The 19,935-nt window shown below is 47.7% G+C and overlaps 7 protein-coding genes across 8 annotated transcripts; 4 read left to right on the top strand and 3 right to left on the bottom strand.

Annotated features, from left to right (window-relative positions):
* The first annotated feature begins 507 nt into the window (after window positions 1-507).
* E1B28_012329 (uncharacterized protein) lies at window positions 508-1,661 on the top strand. The gene is made up of 2 exons (XM_043157424.1): window positions 508-828; window positions 883-1,661. Exons 1-2 carry the CDS (start codon window positions 544-546, stop codon window positions 1,594-1,596), a joined length of 999 nt encoding a protein of 332 aa, XP_043004791.1. The 5' UTR covers window positions 508-543; the 3' UTR covers window positions 1,597-1,661.
* Window positions 1,662-3,867, bottom strand: E1B28_012328 (uncharacterized protein). The gene is made up of 8 exons (XM_043157423.1): window positions 3,516-3,867; window positions 3,071-3,456; window positions 2,926-3,002; window positions 2,820-2,858; window positions 2,409-2,759; window positions 1,952-2,350; window positions 1,838-1,898; window positions 1,662-1,783 (listed from the first exon to the last, which is right to left on the bottom strand). The coding sequence occupies exons 1-7, from the start codon at window positions 3,626-3,628 to the stop codon at window positions 1,851-1,853; spliced, it is 1,413 nt and encodes a 470-aa protein (XP_043004790.1). The 5' UTR covers window positions 3,629-3,867; the 3' UTR covers window positions 1,662-1,783; window positions 1,838-1,850.
* GEM1 (ERMES complex Ca(2+)-binding regulatory GTPase gem1) lies at window positions 3,868-6,751 on the bottom strand. 2 transcript variants are annotated; one of them, XM_043157421.1, is made up of 15 exons: window positions 6,629-6,751; window positions 6,511-6,569; window positions 6,368-6,449; window positions 6,176-6,318; window positions 6,025-6,126; window positions 5,852-5,971; window positions 5,698-5,799; window positions 5,417-5,646; window positions 5,277-5,361; window positions 5,081-5,229; window positions 4,729-5,026; window positions 4,540-4,671; window positions 4,416-4,487; window positions 4,236-4,360; window positions 3,868-4,174 (listed from the first exon to the last, which is right to left on the bottom strand). In XM_043157421.1, the coding sequence occupies exons 1-15, from the start codon at window positions 6,666-6,668 to the stop codon at window positions 3,976-3,978; spliced, it is 1,938 nt and encodes a 645-aa protein (XP_043004788.1). In that variant the 5' UTR covers window positions 6,669-6,751; the 3' UTR covers window positions 3,868-3,975. The 2 variants fall into 2 exon arrangements, with proteins under 2 accessions (XP_043004788.1, XP_043004789.1); XM_043157422.1 differs by having other exon boundaries at window positions 6,368-6,751.
* A 144-nt stretch (window positions 6,752-6,895) lies between these two features.
* E1B28_012326 (uncharacterized protein) lies at window positions 6,896-8,426 on the top strand (the record flags this gene model as incomplete). The annotated part of the gene is made up of 3 exons (XM_043157420.1): window positions 6,896-7,003; window positions 7,059-8,240; window positions 8,298-8,426. 3 exons carry the CDS (start codon window positions 6,896-6,898, stop codon window positions 8,424-8,426), a joined length of 1,419 nt encoding a protein of 472 aa, XP_043004787.1.
* E1B28_012325 (uncharacterized protein) lies at window positions 8,320-13,263 on the bottom strand. The gene is made up of 8 exons (XM_043157419.1): window positions 12,993-13,263; window positions 12,372-12,928; window positions 9,713-12,322; window positions 9,560-9,652; window positions 9,381-9,504; window positions 9,203-9,328; window positions 9,026-9,146; window positions 8,320-8,973 (listed from the first exon to the last, which is right to left on the bottom strand). Exons 2-8 carry the CDS (start codon window positions 12,891-12,893, stop codon window positions 8,865-8,867), a joined length of 3,705 nt encoding a protein of 1,234 aa, XP_043004786.1. The 5' UTR covers window positions 12,894-12,928; window positions 12,993-13,263; the 3' UTR covers window positions 8,320-8,864.
* A 1,093-nt stretch (window positions 13,264-14,356) lies between these two features.
* Window positions 14,357-16,473, top strand: E1B28_012324 (uncharacterized protein). The gene is made up of 3 exons (XM_043157418.1): window positions 14,357-14,681; window positions 14,735-15,702; window positions 15,763-16,473. The coding sequence occupies exons 1-3, from the start codon at window positions 14,624-14,626 to the stop codon at window positions 16,411-16,413; spliced, it is 1,677 nt and encodes a 558-aa protein (XP_043004785.1). The 5' UTR covers window positions 14,357-14,623; the 3' UTR covers window positions 16,414-16,473.
* A 180-nt stretch (window positions 16,474-16,653) lies between these two features.
* Window positions 16,654-18,140, top strand: E1B28_012323 (uncharacterized protein; the record flags this gene model as incomplete). Its single annotated transcript, XM_043157417.1, has 8 exons — window positions 16,654-16,700; window positions 16,748-16,767; window positions 16,820-16,878; window positions 16,940-17,104; window positions 17,163-17,178; window positions 17,236-17,358; window positions 17,414-17,619; window positions 18,090-18,140. 8 exons carry the CDS (start codon window positions 16,654-16,656, stop codon window positions 18,138-18,140), a joined length of 687 nt encoding a protein of 228 aa, XP_043004784.1.
* Between the last annotated feature and the right edge of the window lie 1,795 nt (window positions 18,141-19,935).

Genomic DNA, 19,935 nt, shown 5'->3' with positions numbered 1-19,935 from the left:
TTCTGGCCCGTTGATGCTCACATGGATCTTGATCTTGTCAAGGGTCTCGCATTTCATGTGATTCGACGTGAACGAACACCTGAGAGCAAGGAGTGCCATATTCATGCTTAGGGATGGAAAGGATGAGAGAGGATCAGCGTTGGAAAGGTATAGTTGAGACGTACCTACCAACTTAAGAGTGGATGCCTGATCATCGATCCTTCGTGCCGTGGGATATCGATGTAGATCCGACGCTACCGGTGCCAGCATATTGAATCCGAGGCCTGATTAATGGATTCGTTGCCCCGCAAGAGTGCAAGCTGCTCATCGGGGACTTAGAACCACCAGATAAAGTAGATCAGCAAAATCCAACTCTGAAGTACAGCTTGCTACGCTTACTCCTTGTAGTTTGCATAGATGTACACCTGAGATAGACAGATAGATAGATTACACGGTGTGGTCCCAGAAATCGGTGATCATGCATGAGGACTGGAGAAGCAGCTCTGGATCTGAGCGCTGAGCGCTTAAGCCGGTCATAGTTTCCCATTCTTTTTTCTCCAACCCATGCCTCTGGACGGGCACTCCTACTTGGTCTCTCAGGGATGGTCAGGTCGAGGTACAGGCCTTCGACAAGGAGCAATCACTCGTCCTATAACGATATCACAAAAGAAATCGTTGGCTGGCTTGGGTAAAGATAGAGATGAAGCTTTTCCATTCTGGGATCAGTCAGTTCTTATTTTTTCTTATACCTCAGTCGTACTGATAGCCTCTTGCATCAGTTTATTCTCTGTAGCTTCTAAATCAATACAAGTAAAGATATCTAATGACTCAGAGCATACCTCCGACTCTGTCAGTACCAGTCGTCTGTTCTACCCGAGAGTTATCTACTCATTCCTCTTCTAGGACGAGAAATCCACGTCCGACACCACCATCAAACGCACGACTACAGGATTACTCTGTAATCGCCGCCCCAACGACTGCCAAACCCCCGCAACGTCGGGATCATCCACGCCGACTCAGATGAATATCCCAAAATCAAAATCATCCTTAATCGCACTAGCCAAGCGTGAAGCTGCGAAGAGGAACCTTTATTCTAGATTCTATTGCGGTCCCGTTCTTCATCCCAAATCCGAAGCTCCCAGTCCATCTCCGAGGACGGGTGAATCATTATCTGCGGACCACTCCCAATCAAGGACGAAAGGCAATAACAAAGCTCCCGAAAAGGAAAGGGAGAAGGGGAAATCGTCACGGAAGAAGAAGAGGAAAGCAGACGAGGAAAACAACGAGATTGAGAAACGAGAAAGAAAGAGGCGGAAGAAAGAGTTGAAGCAGTTGGAAAAGTTGGAAAAGAAGGTGAAGAAAGCATCTTCCGTTTTATTGGCGTCAGAAGATACGCCGGATTGTGTGGGCAAAATAGAGAGACGCAAACGGAAAGAGGAGAGACTGCAACGCAAACTCGAGTTGAAACCCCTGGTGACTCCAGAGGGCGTACCCAAAAGCAGCGAAGAGTCGGTCGATGTGAAGAGTAGAGCGGAGAAAGATGCTGATACCATTCTAGACTCTGTACAAGAGAATGACTTCCCCAGAGCAAAGAAAAAGCGGAGAACTGATGGTTAGATATGTAGAGTTCCTGCCGTGTTATCGATCCCTAATACAATACAAAATTTGGATCATGAAATTTGATGTGAACATAGCTGGCGTGATAATTGCATTACATTGGTTTCTTGGCTCTATGGCGACAACGCTAAATCTGTATAACGACGGCGGCAAACTCACCCACAACCAGTGCAACCAGCAATCCGAACTGGGAATGACGTGGACTCAGATACGGGAAGGGAATGATATGGGGAGAGCCAACCTTCGTCTAGCCCCTAGACCCTTGCACTTCTCCAAGCGCTCTGCATCGCGATTCGCTTGGCCTGAAAAGAAGAAATGAGCACAAGTCGTCTGATGGCAAAGGAACTCAACAAACCTGCTCAAGCGAAATCGAATCCTCCCTTAACTCGACCTTCTGCCTCCCATCATCCGCGTCCTCCTCCTCCTCGTCATCGAACGACGCCCTCGTCGACCCGCCCGCCCTCATGCCTCCAAACGCGGCTTTGCCTCCCGCGAGCGAAAATGGCGTCGAGGCTACAGCCGTACCGAACACACTGGCATTTTTGGGTGCTCCAAAGGCTGCAAAGTCTGAGATCACCTTGCGTTGTGGGGATGTGGAAGGAGAGGAAGTCGGCGATTTAGAGGTGGGCGGGGATCGAGGAGGGGTAGCGGGGGAGTAAGAAGAGTACGAGTAAGCTGAGTAAGATGAGTAGCTCCCTCGATGGAGTGCTTGCCGAGCTTGGAGATATTTATCTGTGAAACGAGTTCCTATCACCTAGATTCAACAGTGGTCAAAACGGAGTATTGAAGCTATATGATGCTGAGAAACTCACCCGTTTTAAGAGCGGCCTTGCCTCAGCCAACGAAGGAGCTTCCATGAACACTGCCACATTATGTCGAGATTCTTCAGAGTCCTTGTAAATACTTTCAATAACGACCTTCTTGGTACTCTCATTCCGTAGTAACAGCTTCTCGTGTAACTCCTTCGCGACGTCATCCACACTTTCGTTATTCCCAAGAATTCGTTGAGCTACAGCGTGTCCAACTTCACGGACTAGTCTTTCCATGTCCAGATTCTCTAGGACACTGCCGACAATTGCGTGAGCCAGGAGATCAGCTGTGGTTAACGGAAGCATAAGACCGGAGGTGATGTTTGTGATGGCTTTGTAGAAATCGGTTGCGTACTAACGAGTAGAAGAAAAGGAGGTAATTAGTGTGTAGGACCTGCGGGGAGTGTGACTTACAAGATATCCACTCAACGCTGGTTCACAAGCAACGAAAAACTGGAAAAGAAAGAATCAGAGATGATCGTGGTTTGAAAACTGTAGAAGGAATCTGATGTTAATGTACCAATGTTATCCCTCGAGTGGCCATTAATCGTGCAACCTGCATTGGATCGTACCCATCGGGTGATCCATCATCAAACCCTTTGAAATTCCATCGCAAGTTTAGTGTCAAAATTCATCAGTGTCATGCATCGGAAAACGACACATACCGTCCCCATACTCTCCAATCCCATGGGGTGGAGCGTCTGCAATCAAGACCACCATCCTAGTCGCATGCTCTCTCCACTCCATATTCAACGCCTCCACGAGCGCAGCAGTGACAGCCTCAGGTCCGTCCCCTCCACCCGAAGCATATAGCGATGAAAGATCCTTTTGCACCTTGCTTATGTCCGACGAAAACCCAAAGTTCTTCACGATATACGTATGATCTTGAGGTGGATGATCTCGAAAGGCAACTAAGCCTACGCGAAGGTCCTCAGGGGATTGTAATTTTCCGGATTCAAAGATGTGAGCGCATATTTGTTCGATGTTACGGGTTGCGGATGTGATGTAGCTGCCTTGACTGCCTGTACAATCTTGGACAAATACTAGATCGCTGGTAAATCATTCAATGAGAGTTGGGCAAAAGGGGATTTTGGATTTGGATTTCCTCACAGCATTTTCCGTCCCGAGTCACCACCGTTCATGGGTGTAGGATGCTGATTGGAGTCCTGCAAAGGCATCTGTGGGGCAGGAGACCCAGAGTCGAAGTCCATGGCTTCATCCATGTTATGTAGAATGGGTGGTCAATTCTCAATACCAAAATTATTGAAATGAATGAGGTAGACGTTGGACTTGGTTATGACCGTTCGGTGGATGGTTTGTAAGAGAGTTCAGACTTGTAAGAGTACTTGCTTGAATTCGATGATCGATGAAACGAAAAGCAGCGTGCTGTCTAGCCCAAACTTGCGGACTACACGAGTAGACTCGGAGCTGTCAGTCCGGCACTGACAAGAAGAATCAGGTCACGTGAAATGACTTCATGAGCCTTTGTCAGCACACTGTCACTCAGGAGTCACTAGAGCAGTCCGCAGTGCTCATTAGACGAACTTTAATGACAAGTGCTTAGTAAAATCTATCTTCGGTTGTTCAATAGCCATCCCGCCCAGCTAGTAGTCCAATCAGGTAGACCACCACCAGGTCGCAACAACGTCCGATACAACATGATCAATCCAGCCGTGCAACCTCCCAAGACCGCGGTCAGGGTAAAGTACATCTTCACCCGACTAGAAGCTGAAAGTGCACGTTCGGCACCGCCAGGTATTGAAGACAACCTAGCACATTGCCGAGTAGAGTCAGGAAACCCGTTTCGTTGAGAGACGAGGGAAAACTCACGGATTCATTGCAATACTACATATCGACTGGAAGACATCCGCCGTTTGACCGGACTTGGCGCATACTGCAACGGGAACTTGTAATTTCAAACGTCTACAATAGACATCCGGTTGTACTTCATGTCTCTATATGGGAGGATTTTATCAGGATTCAGCTTTGACTTGTAAGGGACTGACAAACCTGTTGTGCTAGATCAAGGTCAGATTTTGTGGCAACAAAAAGGGTCGGAATGTGGTCTAAACTATATTGTTGCTGGAGCCCTGATATTTAGATTCTTGAAATGAACGCCCAGAGGAGAACGTACTCGTAAATTACTGATATAGGAAAATGAGTTTGTATCGCTGGAATCATGAACATAGATTATGACATCGGCGAGATCTGTTTTCTTCGAATTTCTTAGAATTTCCGTTTCATATTTGGAACCAAATTCTTGTAACTAGAAATCAACTGAGTGAGGCGCGGGGGACCACATTGAAATGAGATTTCAACATACTACAAGGTACTTCTCTGAGCCATCAATGTCTACCACATTCACCACGCTGATCGGTTTTGTTGTCGGTTCATAGATTTCTTCGAATGGTTTTCTCAGAAACGACCGTAGGAGTGAGGTCTTTCCGGAGCCTGCAGCTCCGCAGACATAACCTAGGAAAACGTTGCGTGAAACCTTGCCTTTACGTCTGTCCGCTTTTCGCGAACGTGTAGCATGAAGTGCGCTCGTTCGTGGTTCATCGGGGTATCCAAGATATGCAAGGTAAGCTAGTGTAGTCTTGTGATCGAGCAAAGTAGCCATACTAAGGAAGCACGCGTTTATTAATGCTCAACAAAGAAATACGTAGTATACACACCTCCACTGGGCAAGCCATCCCTGGAGTGTCACAGCCCCAGTATCGTCTGTAAGCGTGGTGTCCGGGAATTTCTGACTGGCCCAAGGGTTACCAGGAGAGGTTACAAAAACGGCCTCCAGCTCTGAAGGATTTAAGGCGCCATCTTGATCCTATGAACATTGAGAATTACGCATGAGGGAAGAGAAAAAGGATATACCTTGTCAAAAGTCTCAAAAAGGTCTGTGAAGAACTGATAACCTGGAGGACTTAGTTCTACAGAGCAATCGGGAGGGACGTCGAATCTGTGTGGAGTAAAGTCAGGAGGGAATAATGCTCATTCGACAGGAACAACCCAACTTGGGCCATAGGAAGCTCTCCGTTAATCTCAAGTCCTCTGCATAGCCAAACTTCCGTAGAACAGTCCAAGTTGTCTCTAGCCGACCCCGCTGTATGAAAATCGTATGGAGAAAGAGGAATCCAAGCTCAGTAAGACCGCCGTCGCGAACCCCCCCTTCAGCGTGTTGATTGACCATCTCTCTGATGCCCTCTAACTCTTGAAGCTGAAGTGGAGCGTCAAAGCATTTTCGCTGTATATCGATGTAAGTAAGGTGTCAGCGAAGTCAAAAAGGAACACATACTTGGAATTCATTGAGCTCGACGGGGTCTAGAACCCCATCCTTGTTCAAGTCACAAAGCTTGAATATTCGTTTGAGTGCTTTTACGCATGCGGGTTTAAGCACCTAGGTCACCTGTCGGAATCCCTTTGAATGCAAGAATGAATAACGGTCTTACATGATCTCTAGAGTCATATAGAGGAGCAGTGGGATGAAGAACGGCTTTTTGGGCAAAATAGAAAACTTCTGAAACGTTCAGAGGAATCTTGGCAGAGCATTCCACGCAGGTTTCCACTTCCTGCCAAAATACGATGAGAGTGACGAAGCATAATAAGAAGCCATGAAACTCACCTTGAATTCGTTCATAATGGGTACGATCTCATCTTCCAGAGCCTCATTTGTTACCTCTCCGCCACGTAAGTCAATTTTGTTTCCGACAAGGATAACGGGGACCTGAGACGCAGATAAGAGATCGAGACGCGACGAAATAGACTAGAGTTACGTTGACGCCAAGTTGACGAAAATGCGGAAGCCAGAAAGTCGGTATTCTGTCAAACGAATTGGGATTGTCTATAGAGTAGACCACGCAGATGACATGTGCTTTGCGAATTTCTGATTCGAGATGTGCACGATCCTGTGGTCCAGCTTTGACTATGTTGAGTTGAAAGCAAGATTAAACTCAAAGTACACTCACCACCAGAATCCACGATGTACGTTGTAACATTCTCAGGCGTTACCTCCGGTGGTATGGTCACTTCGGGTACGATGTGCTGGACCTGGAAGACACCAGATTGTCAGCCCATGGGGACAGGGAGTAAGGATAAGGATGATTCCGACTCGAGGAACGAAGGACTCTTTGATTAGGGATGTGACTATTGTGCTCTTCCCGACGCCCTCTGGAGAAATGACAACGGTTTTAACTCTTGAGATTCCAGGGGAACGGAGAGCAACGGACCATCACCAACAAGGAGAATTCGCACATCTCTTCTCAGCATCCGAGGGGTTAATGCAGAAGGGACCGACGAAAAAAATGAGGGAAGCAGTAGGGGTATCGTGCCGACCACGAAACGAATTCGCGTGTAAACCTTTTAGGCAGTAGGCTCTCACGGTCCTACTGATCGCCTACTCGGTTTCCGTTTTTGGAAAATACGCCCGCCTCAAATAAGACGCTCACCGGTCCATTTCGGCAGTGAGTCAAAGTACATCTTCCCCTTCTTCCTTCATGTCATTGCTCGACCTTCCAGGCGACATTATTATCGCTATCATCCAAGAGCTATCCCTTCCAGAACTCTCATCACTCTGTATTACCTGCAAGACACTTCGGTCATGGGTGAGTGATCCCCATTCCGCCTGAATATCCGTCACTGACTGTGGAAAGTGTTCAGGTTAATTCCATAGGCTGGACATCCTATAGTCGCTCCAATCCTCGGCCGTCACACAGTCTACATAAGTCCCGACAGATATGGCAACCCAGGTTACATGTTCGATACGATGCATTGACTGCCGCTTCTTGGGACTCCTGTAGCTTTGTTGCACGTCCACTCTCTACTGCGTGGATGGGACCAAAACAACAACCCTCACTTGCCATCAGTACATCACGACTGATGGTTGCCGCTGGTCCCACCCTGTACTCATACAAATTCGGTATATCTACTCGTGGTGACACTCCGTCCGTCAAACTTGAAGGGCAGTGTTGCTTGAGCTCAACAAATGGCGTTCAGCGTGATATCACATCCTTGGCATTCATGGAAGATGGTGGATTAGGCCGCACATTGATCTGCGGCTTTCATGACGGGACGATTGCCAAAGTCTATCTATCCACCCACCCACAGACAGGTATTCTTACACCTCAGATCCTTCCTTTATCAGAAGAAGGAGACCTCATTGAGAGCATTTCCTCTCAAAGGACATCCGTCCTCTCATTGTCGGCCGCAGGGCGAGTTAGATTGACGGATCCCTCCCTCTTCAATCCGACGTCATCTTGCATTAACCTCGGTAGGAGAAGCTGGAGTTCTTTTCTATCCATGAACTCTCCCTCTCCCTTCGTTGCTCTCGGCGCATCCTCAGGAACACCCCTTATTGTTCACTCAATCCTTCAAGGTGGCCTATCCCCTTCTCCCACCGCGATTCTTGGGGTAAAACGAAATAATTTTACGCCCTCCGCTGTGTACGGAATCTCCCGAGCTCCATTATCCTCTCCTTGGGGAGCATCTCCTCAAATCGTTGTTTCAGGATGGTTCGACGGAATCGTTCGTTGTTACGACTTACGTTCATCTTCACGGGAGTCCAGAGTTGGAACACCCTCGACTTTGGCTCCAGTTATGAGCCTTCACGATCCCTGGTCGTACGACCCCATCTACTCTGTGTCGAGCGGAGGGGGTACCGCGAGCCACGTCGCTGCTGGATCCGCCCGCCACAGCGTCGTGTCTTTCTGGGATATACGATCACCACGTTCAGGATGGAGTGTATACGCTCCAGGGAACGATCGCTCGCCGGTGTATAGTATCGTATTAGAAAGTTCCCGTTTATTTGGAGTGACGGAAAGGCGACCATTCGTGTATGACTTTGTATGTTCTCCTTCATTCCTTCGGATCGTTCACTTTCTTAATTCGAAACCATAATAGGGTCCTGGTGTTACCTCTACTACTTATCCTGACATCTCTCCTGAGGGTCTTCGACGAAGGAAATCCAACCCAGTCAGCTTCTACGTGACGAAATATAGCCACTCAAAGGGCCATACTGACGAGCACTAAATTATCGAGTTTACACTTAGAATCGGAGACTGGGACCTACTGAACCTCATTTGGTCCCTGCCGTTCTCTCTCGTGATGACATGCAGGTTTTCGGTCGATGATGCTTAGATGCACGCTATCATACAACATGTAAATCAATTGGCCAAGACCAACATCGTCAGGCCCGTGAAAGAGGAGCAAAAATTACACAGCTAGACGACAATATGATAAATCAAGAGATGGGGACAAGTATACGTATGGTAAATGTATAGAGAAACAATGCGATGCAAACAAGTAAATAATGTGATATAGAGACAGATATCGACAAAAAGACCAAATCCACGAAAAAACAAGAACAACCATACACTGAGGAAAAAGGGGGGGGGGGAAATGTAGTTGTGTAAGTCGGGCAGCAATGCCTAGTAGGAAAAGTAGTGGGTAAGCATAATGTACTTGGTATTATGACGATGGAGGCGGAGCTAATGAACTTTGTGACTGAGAACGTGTCCAGGCGAATAACTGTGAAGATGGAGGTGTGTCGGCAGGCTGTTTGGGTTCGACCAACAAACTTACAACACATGGTTAGCATGAGTAATACAAGTCCATTCCGTGTAACATACCTCCGGCGATAAAGGTCTTGTAAGTCGCCCTTCTTCCGCGAGTTTTGGAACACAAAATTAAGATACTCCTGAACCTCGGAGATGGCTTTCAAATTATAGGATACTTGGAAACGCTGCATATCTGCCCACGAACACGTTCATTAGATGTCACCATGAGAATTCATAACCGGAACCAACCTTGAACGATTCTCGCAAGTTTATGGTACTTGTTAAAGTTGAGAAGCTTTTTGTCCGGATTGTAAGGGGAGGCACGGTGTGAGGGATTGCCTTCTCTACAAAAAGTGATGTCGGTGAGGTATAGTCCTAAATGAACGCAATTAGATCTAGCTATATTACGCGGACAACGAAAGGTTACCAAGGAAAGGTACCGCGGGTGGCGCAGTGTTCCGCAGCCTTGAGCGATATTCCCGATAATTACGACTATGGTCAGCCAATCTCCGCATAACTTCTAATTGAACCTTGCTCTTTTGAGGTAGACCCTACGAGGAAGATGTCAGTCTTGGTGTTCAAAGAGCTAAGTAGTCGACGACTTACGTTCCACGTTTGGTGAAGGCGGGAGATCGTGGAAGAATCGAGAGCAGCCAAAATAGACCGGAAAGTACTGTAATTTTGCAGCCCGACGCACTTCTGTTTGACAAGGGTCATCATCGGAAATGAAGCAACGCCGAAAAGAAAGCAGGCACTTACATCGGCAACCTTGAGAAAGAACTTAACCAGCGTCGTACGCTTCTTCATATCCCGCTCGTCAAGTATACACTCGGCAACCCACCCCGTAATAGCAGTACTCAAAGAAGAAACAGCCTTCACGTTGACCGCTGGCTTCGCACCTTCCTGACCGGACTCCAAAACTTCCTCAGGTTGTATAGCACAATAAAGGGTGCATTCCATGATCGTCAGCTGCCTGGCCAGCTCCATAGCATCAAAATCGGTGATGACTATCGACTTGAAGCTTCTCGCTCTCAACGCTGCAAGCAACGCCTTCGTCATCGTAGGCCTTGGAATCTCTATTGCGAACGCTCCAGCCGCAGGAGGCGGATTCAAAAGCATTCCAGGGTCACGCGTCCGGTCACCTTTAGGACTGATCAGTGGATCCCGACGAAGGGCATACATCCGAATCATCTCAAGTATCCGTTCAGCTGGCCCAGGAAACATCGTCAAAAGTCCATCCTGAGTGAAGTTGTCAAGTAATGGTAAAGCAACGTTATCCGAGTCGGGTCTCCAGTACGACTCAAGCCAAAGCTTGATGAAGTTGGATACCCTTAATCGCACCGGAATCCCCTTTCGCTGTTGCCATATCAAATCATGTTCTCGAGATAAACCCTCAGGTTTATTGAGGTTATACCGCGAGATCAACGCCTCGACGAGCTCGATGGGTGTACAGAAAAGTCGGAATGTCATGAAAAAGACGGCAGAAAACGCAGGGTCGACGATGCTTCCATGTGGTGTCAACCTTTCGACGAGAACATTTAGAGTTGCGCCAACAAGGACATCCTCGGTGTTGTAGGCAACATCATCATGTGCATGATCTGGGCGGAAAATGTACCCCACAGGATCAACGACAAAGTCGGGAACAGGAGAAGGAAGCTCGGGCAATAATCCTGGTAACTTGCCATTGTACAGTTTTTGCTCCGGATAACTCCGAATACTCCCCTCCCATGTCGTAGCACCATCTTCATCCGTACGCATCAACGACGTTGGAGAGGCTAGATCTGGTTCGACAGGTGCATGTGAGATCAATAATGGAGGAGGTTTCTTGTCCTCAGGTAACGTCAGATCCGTATCGCCAGATCTCGAAGACAAGGATTTCGCAGGATCATCGCTACTTTCGGAACCAGAAGAGCCTGTTACACGAAGCGGTATGTATCTCGCACCATTCGACGGCGGCTGAATGGTCGCATCTTCTTCGTTCACGCCATCCTCTCGGTCATGGTGACCATCCTCTTTGATGAAGACATGGGAAGGAGCACCCGACTGCCCAAGCGACGGTACGTTTAATACGAACGGTCGTTCCCCTTGCGACCGGTTCAAGCAAAGCTTGACTGCAGCTGCTAAATCTGCACCCGACCTCAATGCTAGTGTGGCATACCGCAGGATTGATTGCTTCTCCTCCTCTTCAGAGATCCCAGAATCCAAAGGTATAGTAAGGAGCCGAACAGACTCAGCTAATTGGCTCGTAACACCATAAAGTGTCTCTTTTGCAGCCCTCAATGGCACAAGCTTCTGATTCGGCACATCGGGGTGCTGCAAAACGGCTTCAACAATGGCAAGTAACTTGCACGACATTTCTACAATCTCGCTCACGAGCTCGTACATATGTCCCGTACTGGAGGCGTGAGACGCCCTGGAATGTGTGTGTGCATGCCCGATGAATGCCGCGATAGTCGAGAGAAAATGATCATGCGTGTATCGGAGAGCATCAAGAGCTTGAGCAACAGTGCACGGGCCACAGGGGAACGGCGTTCTAGTCGACTTTGTGGTCGTGCCCAGGGACGATATCGACGATGAAGATGTAGTACTACTGACCGACATTTCTTGTTTGTGGCCTTGTCCCTGTGCTTTCCCTCTATTAGCACGCGATGGCAAAGGAGGCATTGACTCGTTCTGTTTCAACCGAGTACGAAGGTCACCCGTACTTTTGGTACGTCCTCCAGGAGTACCCGGTCGTCCACGGGCAAGTCTTTTAGTGGGTGTCCTGCCATTATCAACAATCACAGCTACGACCCGACCTTCTTTATCATCATGCGTGATCGTGTCATCGCCCTGGTGCGAATCCTCTACACCCAGAAACCGACTTAGGGTAACAGTAGAATCACGGCGTTGTGAAAGTTCGATACCACATTGGACAGCGACCGCTAGAAATCTTCGCATGAGGGTAAAAAGCTGCTGCGCCATGCGCAACATCGAATCGATCTCCAACTCCAAATTGTCTTCATCAATATCCTCTTCAGAAGCTCGCTTCGTCTGAGCAACAAGGGAAGCTAGTGTGGACAACACATGCTTCCTCTCATTTGCTAAAGAAGGATATGAGCGGAGAATCGGTGCATCCTTGTTGAGCGTGTCCGTTGAAGTAAGGATGGCACGAACACAGCTAATGATTGTGGCTGTCGAAGGTGAGAAGTGGTGTATCCGGTTCGTTCGTGCAGCATTTTGAAGAAGCCCAACGGTGTGATACAGTGGAAGTATTATCGGAGGGACAGAGGATTCCATATCAGAGTTTGGCGACGGACGTGTGTAAAAATCGTAAGAGGCAGCGGGAGCCGAAGCGTTCGAGCGAGAATGGACATGTTTTCGTATTCCCTAACGTTCAAGTTGTTAGGTACGTAGAGAAGAACGGTCAGGGACTCACTATTGGCATCCGAGTATTGAACGTCTCTTCTTCTTCTTCATGTTCAATCCCACGCCCATCGAATTCTGCATTAACGAAGTTACTGGGAAACCAGCCCCGTTTGCCTTCGAGTTCACCATCCCACCATCCGCTCGAATCTCGGTTCAGCACATGAATGACTTGGCCGGCACGAAAAGAGAGACATGTCGATCCTTCAGGTTGAGTGTAATCATGCATGGCTAATACGTATTCCGGCATCAGCTCCTCTTCTTCATCGCCAGAAAGCGGGCTCACTAGGCCGTTGGGAGAGGGAGAGCGGCTCGATGAAGAAGCAAGAGGAAGGGAAATGGTAGAAACATTGGTCGAAACGGTCTTGGGAGATACGATATCGAGAGATGAGGCAGTCGAGGCATTGGATACGGTGCGCATACGATGTGAGTCCGGCAAAGCCAGAGCGACCGGACTCGGACTATGGAGACCAGAAGAAGTATTGAACGTGGAAGGGAGGGAAGTGTCGATTTTGAGGTGTTGAGACGTGTGCATTTCGTGAAACAGAAGGAATAGAAACTGTCAGTGATCTAACGGAAACATAAACATAATGAGGTCAGTGTCCCCAACCTCCGAGACAGAGGTAATATGCACCAGCAGTAGATAATGTCCAGTAACCTAGCGACAAAACAAGCCCTTGATAACCAGTATAAGGACTGAAGAGGGTAGAGTCGAATCCGCCTAAGATTAAGAATACGCTATTAAGGGGTGGATGAATGGAGAGGTGGTAGGAAACCGAACAGGGTTTACTTGAACCTGGGCGAGACTGCCAAAAGATACAGATCGAATAAACACGGAGAGAAGTGACAAGGGAGACCCAGGGGGGTAGCCTGAGGGATTGAGGATACACGGCGGTATAACGCCCAAGTGGGCAGTAATATTCTGAACCTGGACATAACAGGCGTAAACAATTGTCCCCTAATGGTACTTTCAGCCTCTGAGTCTCCTGCCAGTATCTTGTCATCGCCTCCCCGAATTTAATAAAGTCTCGGGTGGGGAGGTGGGAGAATTTATACAAGCTTATGACCCGGCCCTTTGTGCCGAGTTTTTTTGCATGTTTATACACCTGCTTACTTGCACTCTGTAGGAGTTCTGCAGGTAGTGAACAGCATGAATCACCCATGGGGGGAAAGTTTGTGTCCCTTGGCCCACTGTATTCATGTCACATGACCCGTTCTGTGAATATCCTGTGTCAGAGGCGTAATTACACCTGTTCTACTACCTGTTACCCATGGAAAAAAGTATGGTGGGTATGGGACTTGTACAGGGTGACTAATCCATTCCAGCCCCATCCCATGCACAGGAAAACCCACCAACCTGTGCTGTTCCAACTTCCCTATCTGCAGGTATGGCCATGCTCTATCCCATTTTACAGGTGCAAACCCATGGGAAAAGTATTCTGTGTCAAATCAGTACATATTGTATAGTGGGTGACATAAATAGCAGGTAGAGGACTTGTACTGTGTACAGGACTTTGTACAGGGTGGCCTACCCCATTCCCTCCCTGTCCCATGCACAGAAAAACCTGTAACCTGTGGAAAACCCCACCAAGATAGTACAGTTAGAGAAGGGGAGAGGAGGGACCACAGAAACAGTGAGAGATGACAAATTATTACCAAAAAAGAGTGTGGGAATATAAAAGTTACATCTAATAACAGTTGAAGTATAGATGCATGTCAGATAACAGTAGGAATAAACAGGAACTTGAAAAATACTACATTAGCTCAAAGGGAGGGGACATAGATATTGTCGTGCACGCAGGAAATTTCGATCTCCGCTTTAATTTACCCCGGTCCTGTCGCATAGATCATTTTTTCAAGATAATCGCTGATAATCGCTGATAATCAGGTCTCTTTGTCCCATTATATATAGGATTATAATATAGGATTATATATAGGATATATAGGATAATCGGCTGCCATATATTATTTCTATCTGCCCCCTCTTGGCGATTCACTCTTGTACATAGCTTCTGAAGTTCAAGATATAACCCCTCTTACACTCCTGAACATCAAGTCAGGAGCTCTCTAACAAGAAGTACTGAAGTTATGACGTGCTCCTTGTCAATAGGTAAGGATCCTAGTCAGGTATAATTAAAAATCGAAGCTTCAGTCCAAGAATATAAGCGACGCGGTAGTGGCGCGGGAAAGTTCTTCGGCAAGGCATCGGCTTTGAGAAGCAATCCCGCAAACCTTGTTTTCCAAACTGTGCAGCTCGTCGGAACGATGCAGCTGAGTCCAGCATACCCTTTCCCTTTCCACCAACTACAACCGCAATCCTCTGGTCAGTATTCACAGTATCCATATCTTCAATCGTTCATCCTTGATCCACTGCAGACTATGAACTCAAACGACGCTATCTCGCTCTGCTATCACCTCAGCAAATCATTGAAATTTGCCTAATATTCGATGTCCATGTACCCCCTTACATCAAAACTACGATATGGCCTGTCGATCTGAATGCTGCGATTGGCTCTATGCAACGACGCGAAAGCTCTCAACAAGAAACAAACGGATCGACTTCGCAACCACCTAATGACGAGAAAAAGGATCCACTTCCAATCATGGACTCTTTATTAGGCCCTCTTGATGAGAAAAATGGAGCAGAGAGAACTCAGAGATCTACACCTGTGAACCCAAAGCCACCGCAGCCAGAGCCTCCTGCGCCAGAAAAGTCACCACCACCGCCTCGACCGGCAAATTATACACCCTCAGAAACGGCTCCTACTACCCCACCACCTTACCCTTCACCAGTTTTACCTGCTCCCACAACACCCGCACCTTCCTTACCGGCAGCACCACAACCACAACCTGCAGCGTCTGCCCCCCCTCGACCCCCACAATCGGGCTATAATCATCAGCCTTATGGTTTCGCTGGTCAATCACCTTACCAATTTGCATCATATTATCCTCAGCAATGGGGTGCATATCCCCACATACGCTACCCCTTTTCTTCCGGCGTATCTTTTCCAGCTCCTCACCTACAGGGTTTCCCCCCTTCAGTAGCATCTCCTGTAACAAAAGCACCAGTGGTTTCTCTACCACCCGTACCCGTGGCTGACGCGAATGCAGATGATCTTCCAAGCTATGAGGATATGATTGTAGAAATTCTCAGTGGTCTCGGTGAGGAGTCTGAAGGCCTTGCTCCAAAGGATCTCTGGACGTGGATGGCCTCGCGGTACCCAGTCCAATCGAATTTTCGACCGTCGGCGGGTCAAGCTTTACAAAAGGCTTTCAAGAAAGGAAGATTTGAGAAGAGCGAAAGCGGGAGATACAGGCTTAATCCAGACTGGAAAACAGAAGGTGTAAGCTCTTATAATACTCGGTCATGATGGCCTGTGCGCTCACAACTTGGATCTCTTCAGGCCCCACGGAAGGGAACACGTCGACCTCAAGTTCAAAGTGGACGTGGCACATCTCAAGGACGACCGCCTCCGTTCACGAATACCCCACTTTTGCGAGGAAGTCCTGCACCATCAACTTTCACCAACACTAGTAGTACCAATGATCGGCCACAGCAGATGTTTGGTTATAGCAATTATACTCCTCCATCTGCAGCGCGGACCGGACCTCCTGCATCAGGACCACAATCGAGTGCGAGTGGGCCTGCGCTGGAGGAAGGGACCGGAGATGTGGGTGATGTGTTTGAGGCGGCTCAACACATCTTGAAAGCGATCAATTTCGGTGGATTGCTAGAAGTGAACGATGAAACGGAAACTACCTCTGTAGCTAATACGGACGTGGCGGTTGATACAAGCTCGTCGTTACAAGGTGGTGACCGAGATGAAAACGTTCGTGGGGAACTTCAAGCTCAGTTGGCCCTACTTGTCGTTCAGCTTGGTGAGATTTTGCAGGAGGATCTAGTCGGAGATGAGAGGGAGGGAGAGATCCACGGTGACAATAAAACAGAGTTGTCTCGTAATGGCGTGCAGACCGTCGAGGGAACCGAGGGGAAACCAGATATAGAAATGGAAGACTGTGATTCGGATGCAGACATGGAATTTGTGATTGTATAAATCGTCGCTGTCCATCGGAGTAGTTACCTATATTTAATTTAATATTAATGCAAGCCCACATGACAATGAGAAAATAATGGCATGATATTGCACATATGGGTCTGTCAGTTTACTTTCCGAAATGGGAGCGAAAGTTGTATGTTTTCCTGCCGCACCGGCAATAGAGTTTCTTGATGTCTCTTCAAATTTCTGACAGCGACCGCGCCTTTTGTAAAGTCACTCAGGTCCCTTGTTTCTACCATGGATGTGGTAGATTTGGTAGAAACAGGTGCAAGGTCTATTCGTGTGTCAGTCTCGTTCTCTCCTTCATTTCAATCCCTCTGACTTTTCGTAGTGGGCGGTACTCTACTTTGGGTTCGTGATCCCTTCCTCATTTACAATCGGTCAACGCTTATTACGCGGCTAGCGGGTTATACCGTGGCTATCTATGACTGGGTCATTTCTATCGACGAGGAATACGACCTAGTACGTTACTTTTACTTTCTGTTTCCACTTCCTCGTCTTCCTCGTTAATTCAACTTTGCAGGTATGGATGACCCCTCAATGGACGGCAATCAAATGTGCATTCATCCTCTGTCGCTACTTTGTCCTACTCTTCTTTCCAATCTATGTATGGCTCTTTCTCGGTAACCATGCAGAGCACCTCTGTGAAGACCTCGTTCACCCTTTGTATGGTCTCATGACTTTGTTTGTGTGTCCTTCTCTGTCCTCTTTTCTCCCTCGTCCTAACCAACCAAAATCATGTCCAGCACTTGTTTCCACAAGGTATGCATAACCCACCTCGATGCGTTCATTCCCATTCCAAGACACTGCGCTCTCTAGTCGTGATGATCGTCCGGACGTGGGCCTTCACCGGAAGAAACTCTTACGTCCTTTTCTTTCTAATTCTCTGTCTTCTGGGATTCGTGGCTGCCGATGCATGGGTTTTTGGCGCAAATTTTAACAGTGAGTGCTTCACTACCAAATGTTTTCTCTCACATTGGCCGACGGTTACCCTCAGTCCATCCAGCAGTCCATGCGTTTTATGGCGATTCGGGCTGTTTTGGAACCGATCTTGATGCACCAGAGGGTACTCCATCCTTCAAACCTGGTGTGAGTACAGACCATGCGCAATCGATGCTAGCCACCACTCAACCTCATCACCTCCAGATGGTTATGGTTAGCGCTTTTCTAATGGATCTTTGCATGATGGTTATCATCGTCGCCGTGTGTTCTTTCTTGGTTTTGTATCGATGTATTACTCAACCTCTCCGGCTACGCAGCACTCTTTTCGAATACGGAGTACACAAGGCCGACTTGGCCGCCTCTTCATTTTCCAAGGTCTCCGATTACCCAAGCTTAATTGGTCCATAACACTGACTTTAGTTATCGGCAGGATCTGTGGTATTCGTCTTGATGTCGACTGTGAATATTGGAATCGCTTGGAATTACCTGAGGCAAGTACTGGTTTTCTTTCTTTTCACGCGTATTGCCCAACTAAAACACGTCTAGTACATCTCGCGAATACAATGGCGTCTTTGTACCCGTTTCGCTAACGTTATCCAACGTCCTGGTATGTCTTCGCTAATCCATCCTATCGTTCAACGAAATGAATTAATGCTACAATTATTATAGGCATGTCGCTTGTTCGTTCTCTTAAGAATCTCTCTTGACCCTCACTCATGCTTTTACATCAGAACCCTGTCTCTCCGCCGACAGGCGACACCCTCCGAAACCTACCAACTTAGGCTGCAATCTGGAATAGTTGAAAGAGCACTACGGCGTTATTCAACGTCGAATTGTTGAAATTACCTCTATACCTCACTAATGGACCAGTTGCAATTGTGTAAATACCCCCAAGTTGTATTTTTCTATGTACTCAAGAAAGTTTGTTTAGCCTTTGCATCATTACTCCCTTTACCTGCCGAGAACAACCCTGCAACCCTAGGATCCCCGACTCGATAAACACAGTCTAAGTACAGGTATGTAGCGATTACTGGATCTGAGTATTATGATTTCACCATGTGGGCCTGTAGCCCCATTTGAACCAGCAATGGTGGATAAAACAAATGTCAGAGAGCAAAACGAAGATCACGATATATCCGCGGGTCTACAGTCCCTACATGACAAACTACGAGTTCAAATTGAAGACACTCGGGTTTGTCTAGAGGAGATGGAACGAAGGGCGGAGAGGAAAAGTGTTCGAAGGAAAGAGAGGGATGAGAGACTTGAGCATTTGTTGGCTCAGGTGAAGAACATGGGACCAGCTGTACAGAACCACGGGCCACTACTTTCGAATTTAACTCCGAGTATGGGTTCTGAAGGAGCAGGTATGAACGACTGCAGGCTTCACGTACACTGACTTCCATCCCCCCCAGATCCAAATGTAATCATCGAGACAGTCAAAGAAAACCATCAAGCTCGTACTACGATGGTGGATGCTGTCCTTCGCGGTAAGTCGTACTAGTTCATAGTGCATGCCAGAGAATGACGTGGTCAATACAGAACAGCAAGCCAGGTTAGGAGAGCAACGTAAGCAGCTTTTGAGGAGTCTGAGGAAATCATGAACTGCAGGGGGAATGTAACGTGTACATGGGTGCTTGTGGGCGTTTATTTGTTTGTGCTCAGCTTGTAAAGTGACCGCGTATTTGGTCTGACCATCATTTGTCACACTACCTTCTCGCCGCTTCAAGCTTCGGGCTTCCCGAGGCTGTATGAAACCTCTCATTATCTGTTTCTTATAACAGCGATGGATATCCCTTCATGTACAGCCAAATTAACTCCTCGCATCGCAGATTCTCTGTCCTCAGTTTCCCAAACTGTTCTCTCTGCAGTGTGTACTCTACTTTGGTGGTTGACATGGTCATTAACTTATCCCTACCTGTCATCAAGTTCTCAGAGATGGAGACAAAGTATCAAGATTCTGTCTCTCGACTAGTTGAAGAAGTTTCTCGCACGCGCACCGAACGCGACAGCGCGATCAGACGATTGCATGAAGCTCAGCTTGAAGCTCAGGAGCGGAAGCACGAAGTGGAAACCCTAGGAGCGTTGGTCAGTCCCATTACTTCCGCTATCAATACGAAGGGAGCCTACTAATGCGAACTCAAAAGCTCAAGCAGTCTGAAAACACGGTTAGGGCGCCGTCTCCCATTCTCCTCATCAATATTGAAAGGTTGACTCAAACTTGTCCTAACAGATCGCCGAACAAGCTGGAACCATCGTACAATTCAAAAAGGATATGAATTGGTGGAAAGATCAAGCTCGAAATTGGCAGGAACACTTCCTACGAGTGGAAGAGGCTCGTTGTACTTTGACGTCGAGACTGGAGGAATACAAGGAACGATTGAACGTGCGTCACGAGGCAAGGCATATCGAAAAAAAATCAGCACCTAAAACCTTTCTTTATTCATAATAGACTCAAACAACCATGAATGTAGCGCCAGCCCCATTGACACCCGTTTCCAGATACGCCGACAGCGATGAAGCGACCGCGACCAAGGAGAAGAGGAGGCTTCCTGATTCCTGTAGTTCTCCAGAACCGGC

This window comes from Marasmius oreades, chromosome 8 (genome assembly GCF_018924745.1).
Source record: "Marasmius oreades isolate 03SP1 chromosome 8, whole genome shotgun sequence".
Lineage (NCBI taxonomy): Eukaryota > Fungi > Basidiomycota > Agaricomycetes > Agaricales > Marasmiaceae > Marasmius > Marasmius oreades.
The sequence above is the reverse complement of the archived record's forward strand: the minus strand, read 5'-3'. Positions and strand labels throughout refer to the sequence as shown.